General features: G+C 35.6%; 1 protein-coding gene across 1 annotated transcript; it reads left to right on the top strand.

Moving 5' to 3' along the window:
* The first annotated feature begins 1,592 nt into the window (after positions 1–1,592).
* On the top strand, positions 1,593–7,553 carry LOC135689127 (uncharacterized). Its single transcript, XM_065206249.2, has 7 exons — positions 1,593–2,072; positions 2,688–2,948; positions 3,636–3,772; positions 4,010–4,145; positions 5,456–5,500; positions 6,365–6,464; positions 7,246–7,553. The coding sequence occupies exons 1-7, from the start codon at positions 1,698–1,700 to the stop codon at positions 7,404–7,406; spliced, it is 1,215 nt and encodes a 404-aa protein (XP_065062321.1). The 5' UTR covers positions 1,593–1,697; the 3' UTR covers positions 7,407–7,553.
* Positions 7,554–7,995: the final 442 nt, after the last annotated feature.

Genomic DNA, 7,995 nt, shown 5'->3' with positions numbered 1-7,995 from the left:
TGACACACTCCGGAGATGTAATGGACCTCGCAGGAATACAGATAAATTATTTAGTCAATTTTTCACGTACTTGTTGGGTCGAACGTCATCATGTTGCAGTAATAGAGTATATCTTCAAGCCCCAACTCTACAGCGTGTTTTATGATGCGTCACGCACTGGCTTTGAAGAAGAATGGTTCTGGGACTCAAAAACCAAAATAAAGGCACAAGATTTTGAACGGGATAGAGCCTCTACGACCTCTGGTAAGAGCTTGTAAGAGCTTTTTGGGTCGACCAAGACATTTTTCAAGCCTGTCACATAGTTTACAGGGTCATAGAAGACCTTTGCATGAAACGAGCGAATGCAGAGAAATATTCGCGGACTTGTATTAGAAAGCAGTAAAGATGGCACAAAAAGTTGATGTTCAGCTGTTCCGTTCCTTGTCAGTATTACAAATAAGCTGAAAGCAAGACTTGGAGACAGAAACCAGCTGAAGGCAAGGCTCGTGGAACTGTTCAACCTACTCCCACTGTAGTGCGAAGCAAAGAATTCAATAATAATATTTCAAAGAGCAAAATGTCTTCGGATATGGAAGATGATGGGCTGCTATTCAAAAGTGAGCTGGCGCTGGGAAAAGGAGATGACAGTAGGGTCGCCGAGAGGGGGACAAAGGGGCAAACTGCCCTAGGGCCTCGAGGTCTAGGGAGCCTCACAAAGCAATGAATTCCGTTTTTAAATGGAATTTATTAAAAGTAACAAAATTACAATTAAAAAGTAAAACATCTTAAACGAATAAGTGAATTTAAGCTATTTGCAAGGGTGTGGTGGCAAAATTTTTGCTCGCTTCGCTCGCAAGAGGCATTTTTTTTCCATTTCCCCCCTCCCTCGGGCCTCCTAAACTTCTCGGCGGCACTGTACGGCAGACAGAAAGAAGTCATATGCATAGTTAAAATTAAAAGGAAAAAATAAATCACACCTCACCACAAAATAAACCGTACACCACAACTTTTCTCTGTTGATCAGTTTCCCTTGTCTGGCGTACAATTTTTACAGATTTACTAACTGCTCATATTTTCGCCGTACCTAAACAAATGCCCCGGTGGACCTTTAATGAAATTTAATTAGTGCCCTTTTTGTGTCTTGGACCCCTGCCCTCTGAAATTTCTGGTTGCGCGCCTGGTTAACCCTTCAGGAATGCTGATTTTCAAGCGCCCTTTCGCTATAAAAACTTACAAAACCACATAACTGCAGTTTTAGGATGATCAAGAAAACTCAATCTTACTTGAATTCTCTCGGGATATTAACGACAAACTATTAACTTAACCTTGAGCAAAAAAGTAATTCGATAAAGTGGACCTTTAAGAAACCTATTTTTATTATTGATATAGACATTTATTATTTAAAATTTGATATCAGCTACACTGGGAAAATTGGCTATGTTTCCGAATGCACAACACCCCTCCTAATAATTGCAGAAATAAGGATACTTTGGTACAACTTTCCCCTGCCATCTGCCCTTTTCTCCAGCCTTTTCCCCAGCCAAAAGTCAGAGGTCTGAACTTGCTGTGATATGAGGCTAGATGGCATCGAGACTACTCATTTTCCGCATCATTGATTCCTTCCTGTTTCGAATTCTTCCTGGAGACAAGAGACAACCTGACTTTGCAATACAAAAAACTTGCTGAAAATCTTCTTGAAGTCTATAAATTTTAGCAGCATGGCATCAGAAAAAGAACCTGAAAAGGAGCAGCAAACTCCCGGTGACAGCAAGGCAAAGACGTTTCCAGATTTCCCGCCATTAGATCCAGACAAAGTTGCTGCCATGACACACGAGGAAAAACTGAAACTGATTGAGAAGGAAGCCCAGACATTATATGATTTTTGTTTGGAAAAAGGTTTCTCTAGAAGCGACCTTTCTTGGTGCTTGAAACCTCTATTTGGTAGTCCACCAGAGTACATCAAAAAAGTCGTGAAGGACAACAAAAAGTTTTGCGTAACTCTCGCTTTTACCTTTGCGTTGATAGCAGTCGTCGTTGGATGGCCTCCCGCCTACAACATGTGCTGTGTTCACGGGAAACTCGCACTTATGAAGGTATTTAGTCTGCAATATTTTAGTTTTTTTCTTCTTAAAGAGTTTTAACATAGTGTGTGTGTTTATATGATTGAAGTTCAATTTATTTCTGTAAGTGACAAAAGTTCAACGTGCTGATTTGCACGCACGGCTTTCTGCCATTTTGCTTCTCAAGTTCCTAGCCGTTGGGATGAATGGGTTGACGCCGTAAGGCTTATCAATTATCCAAATGTTTTTTTATACTTATATTGCGGCCTTTTTATTTACGAACACTGAGGCACAATTTGCCTAAAATAAAGGCAATTTGAGTAAATCTATATTCCCAGCCTTAGAGTCAGAAGAATAATTAAAAGAAAAGAGCAGAAATTTATTTCTAAATAATATTCTCTTATGTTAAGAAAACAGAGAAAATTTTTTCAGCAAATTAACTATGCCACAAAAAATGCTGCTCAACATTTTTTATTATGTCTTTTAATTTTATTAAGCAATGTCTTTAAAATAATTGTTTGTATTGTATGCCGTTGTATAAAATTAAACATTGAGGTAAGAAGATCACCAAAACCTCAAATTATACACAGTCTGCACATTGGAAATTCAATTCAATTGTGCAATCTGTGCCATTTTGTTTCTTTTCAGGTGCTCCCTTATTGGGACTGGACATATCTGTATGATCAGGACTGTTTGGTGAACAATCCTTATGTTGCCCCACAACCGAATCTCACAAAACAGGAGTGTCAGGCATGCTTTGATTTGACAAAAAATGGGTTGGAAGGAATATCGAATATATCTCATGATGCCATGTCCAATGAATTCCTTCTTGTTGACTTTCCTGCAATAGTTGAAGATGGAACGAAAGGATGGCCTAAACCTGACTTAAGTGTAGAAGCACTTGCCAAGGTATGCTTTGTTTGAAATATCATTTAAGATATGATTATATATATATCATAAGGCAAATGCTGACAGGAGGAAAATTCTTTCCACAAGGGTGCTGCCCAATTGTATCCAACCACTCTTGGTCGGAATCGAACTCAAATTTGCTGCTTCAAAAACCCCTGCTCATTCCACTGAGCTAAACGGTCCAATGAAATGAGCGATGAATCTCCAAAGCCAACACTGGAGATATCACCATAGCCAGGGCAGCTTTTAGTTTCTTCTGTTTCGGCTTCAAGCCTTCATTAGAGCCATTTAAACCATAGTTATATAATCATAAGGCAAATGCTATATGATAATATGATAATGATATATATATGTATATATATTTATGTATTTAGACATATATATATATATATATATATATATATATATATATATATATATATATATATATATATATATAAGGCATATACAAATTATATACTGTTTTACCCGTGCTATAAAGAACATTAAGTTGTCAGGGACAGTTGTCTGATGACTGGGAGATGTAGTTTAGAACTGTCCTGTTCTTTACACCAAAGCACAACTGCTAACTACTACTGCTAAAAGCTTACTGCTTATGTAATGTAAATAGCATTTGCTTATGTGAGAACCTTAGTGCTACCTGTGACAGATTTTATATGTATTTTCTATTTTTTTGATATCATGTAGGAATATACAAGTCACAAAGATTTAGATGAAGTTGGGGACTGTAGATTCAATTCCAGTGTACCAGATGTTGCAAATGTTTATGATTTTGTTAATGCTTATGATATGGGGCAGCTACCTAAACAGTATCATGCTTTTTGGTAAGTTTCCCTGTTTTCCATTTTTCTTGTCTCTCCCGCATTCAAACTTCATTTGATTTATATGTATATATTTGTTCAAAACAAGATGCCAAACAATGAAAGATCTTTCAACTGATTTATTTGAATGAAAGACTAAAACCTGGCCAATAATGATCTATAAAAAGTTAATCTTTGATTTTCATGTGTTTTTTTCATGTCATTCCATATGGTTTTTTATTATTAATTCTTCAAAACCAGGGAAAACTGTGACTTGAAGGCTGCAAAACATTTTAGACTAAACTATAGGAGACCATACTATCTTCCACCCATGGCTGAGGCAGCCAAGATGAATACAATTATGGTGGCAAAAGGGATCAGCGAAGACAGCATTCCTGTAAGTGTTTTTTGAGTAGAAGTTGAGAAGAAGATTTTGTCAATCTTAAGTAAGTGCTGACTTTGTTTCTGCAGCTTTACATTCAGATAAACCACAGATATTATATATAGATTTATACTTTCTGATCGTCGCATGAAGTTGAGGGAAGAAATGATATGCATTTTAAACTAAATTAGGCCCGTTTAAAATGTCAAATTTCTCATGTTTCGAACTTGAATCGAGAACTCAATATATATACATGAGAAGTGTGATTTGTGATCAATTAGGTATGGCAAGTTTAATTAAGTGCAGCAGAAAAATTTGGATCGGCATATCTTGGTGAGCCACACAAGCAAAATGGGGCTGTGTTTCAAACATCCAACTTTTCATGTTGAGAACTCCATGTCTAATTTATTTCCTATCCCAAAACTCCCTTCTTTGGTGGAGATTGCATGTCTATAATTGAATTTCAGTGCGAATAAACCTGAAACAACTGAGCCAACATGGAGTCTGCATATGCAAAGATTTTTTGTGTTTGCTCTCTTGCCTCCAAGTATTGTTTACCTGATGATATTCCACCAACCCTGCATTTCCTCTTTGCCTTCATTCCTTGTTCATCTGCTGTCAGTTTCCTCGAAGCTGTCAACAAGAAGACAGCAAAGACCACCATTTGTGCTCCTTCTTCTGCTTTTTACTAACATCTTCAATCTTGTTTCTGCCAATCCCCTCTTCCATCTTGATTTCCTCAGCAACGTATACAAAACGCATGTTTTTGGGCCATCTCGAATGTCTGTAATCAAACCTGAAATATTTCATGTAAAAACATTCAGAGACTTAAGCCCTGTGACTGGCACAATTAAGTTGTCTGTTTGAAATGAGAGTTGCACCAAACAAGTCCTGGTGCTACCCCAAATTGATTTTAGCTTGGCACATGAGAAGTTGGACATTTGTACAAGCCTTAGGCTCCCATTCAACTCATCTTCACTTACAACTAAAGTACAACTATGCTTCAATGCATAAGCACAATACATTCTTTGACAAAGTCAACTCACTCTGTTCAAATAATTCAAAGGTAGGTATCAAATGAAGGTTTGCAACACAGTGTGGCAAACAAAACAGCAAAAGGCTAGTTTCACTTAACCTACAACCAGCTACTCGTCCTGCCTTGGCTGTCTCACTCTCTCACATTTTCGCAAAGTACATTTTCCAAAAACCTTTCCTCCTATCTTGTTATTTTTGGTGACAACAATAATTAGATATCTATTAATGCTTTTGAAGGGTATTAAATTTCCCCACCACAGAAATTGTAATAATCTTTTCTGATTTTACAGTGGTCATATGAAGATGATGGTACATCTGGTCTCTGGCTTACAGTGGTAAGTTTCATTCCTTTAATCAGCAGAATACCTTGCTTGGCCCAACTTTCTAAAATTGTTTTCTTGGCCCAATTACGAATTTAGTGAAATTTTATAAAATTATTATCTTTGTCAGTAAGAAATTTTCTTGGTCAGTGTTTTTTCTATTCGTACAATACTTTCTTGAATAGGCTGAGTTAAAAGTGGAGTTATTTTACTGTTTCCTGTTGTGATGAAAATGGTTTTGATTAATGAACACCATAGGGTATCAAAACATGCTTGAATATCAATGAGCTGCCAATTATCTCCAGCATTAGTCTTTTGGCTCAGGCCAACTTTAAATGTTTTTAAAAATATCACATGTCATTAACAACAAATCACAGTCAATCATATACTTAATGAATTATTTTTAATTTTTTCAATAATCCTTATACTTTATTTTCTTAATGCTTTGGATCCCTTCATATTAAGTCTGTTACTTTGTTTTTGTTCTTATTTTGTTATCATTTCAACCAAAAATCAAAGTTTTCTAATAGCTGTACATGCAGTGACAAATTTTTTTCATCTGCCAGGATTATTAATTATTTTTAAGATTGCTATTATTTTAAGTTATATGATTGTCATTTCTCTGACAATATTTATCAATCAAGAATTCACCACAGATTATTCATTGAATATTTAAGAATTTCCGAATCTTATTAGGATGTCAAAAGTAGATAATTGGGGAGAGTATATATTCCATATTAGTTTTGTTATTATATTGAGTCAATGAAACACTATCTTGAACTAGGGAATCTTTGTTAAAGAGTCCAATTATCCATACTCTATCATGTGCATTTCTCTTAACAGCTACTTGCAAAAGTTTATATTTGAATGCTTTTTCAGGTCAAAGGGAAGCTTACTGTTTATTTGGAACCTATCGAAGGTTGCTCTGCATTCAAGGGGTGTAAAGGTGTAAGCGGGGATTTGAAAAAAGGAGAAGCAAGTAAGTTATGTACTTTGTTTATACTTCTACGCTTGGTGAGCAAAAGTATCACACCACCCACCACACATAGGCAGCACTATCGCAAAGTTTTTATAGCAAACCAAAATTCAAATAGCTATAGCAAGGTAATTAAAAGTTTTAAGATGACTGCTAGGGTGGAAATTAATGGAAACGTTTCGCTAAATTCAAGGCTAATAATGATCTCTAGGATCACAAACACCTTAATGTGATCTTGCCAAAGTTTACTGAAATTTATCATGTGGCATTTAAAAGTAACCAAATGTAAAAGTTTTACAATGGTTTCAAGGCGTCAAAACTGTCAAATTAAAAATTTACTTTTTTGATATTTTAGAAAGATATTATTCTCAAAATTAAAATAGAAAGTGTTGCCAATGGCTTGAAGTTTTGTTTGTTTGGGTTTTAATCGTGGAATAATGATCATTGGCTTCACAAAAGTGGTTTGAGTTTTGAATTGTATGTTGTTCACCATGCTGACGCTATTATTGATTTGTCCAAGTGGTGCAATACTTTTGCTCAGCTAGTGTATTTTGTGTAGCAGCCCTTAATGAAAAACCAATGCCAAAAGGGACAGGCTTTTTCTAGAAATGATGTAAATTTCTCTATTGCTTTGAATTTTTCAAAGTTTAATACAAGTTGTCATAATTTTTCTTAATTTTTCTTGTGTGTAAATACTTTGTTCTTCTTACAAATTCAAATATTTATGAAGTTATGAATAATTCAATGGCTCACCTGCATATCTCATCTTGCCACCTCTTTTTAGTTGTAGTGCCTCTCCGCCTATGGCAAGTTGATATCTCCCCCGCTGATGAGGGAGAGACAGTTGCTATTGGATCTACTATGCAATGGGATGAAAATGAGGGTCTACCTGAAGAGGAAGGTGATGATGATAAAAAAGGAGATGGTGGAAAAGAATCCAAATGAAGAGACAGATATTGACATGAAATTGTGTCAAATGTTTAGATCTTGTTTTTTATATGGCTCCAACTTGTAATTCTGACATTGTTTTGTGTATTACAATGCAGAATAACATACTAAATATTTTAGTTTTTGATGAGAAATGGAGAATGAGCAGTCTTCTCTCTTACTAGTTTTCTTTTTTCTTTATTTTTATTGCTACCAAGCTTTTAAAGATAGTTTTAAGGACACTGATAAGTTATGCTCATTAAGCAGTATCTCTGTCTCTCCTCTCAATTCGACCACACCTCCTGATTTCTTTGCCTGGAATGACATAGAGCTGAGAACTACATTCTCTGAAAAAGTAGTTGTGACTTTTCGAGAAATGTTTTTGTTTTCTCTTTCCTTTCAAAAATAACTTCCCCTCACCCTACTCAATTTTGAATACATGTTTTTAAAGCACAAATAATAGAAATACAAATTCAACACTGTTTCATGGGAAAAGAAGGCACCATTAGAAAGAAAATTGCAAAAATTTCATTTTACCTAGTCAACAATTTTATCTGGGATTATAGCCTCAGTGAAACTTTCACATCTTTTCATAGATTTTGCCATT

This window comes from Rhopilema esculentum, chromosome 9 (assembly GCF_057945365.1).
Source record: "Rhopilema esculentum isolate cy_ngs chromosome 9, ASM5794536v1, whole genome shotgun sequence".
Taxonomy (NCBI): domain Eukaryota; kingdom Metazoa; phylum Cnidaria; class Scyphozoa; order Rhizostomeae; family Rhizostomatidae; genus Rhopilema; species Rhopilema esculentum.
The sequence above is the reverse complement of the archived record's forward strand: the minus strand, read 5'-3'. Positions and strand labels throughout refer to the sequence as shown.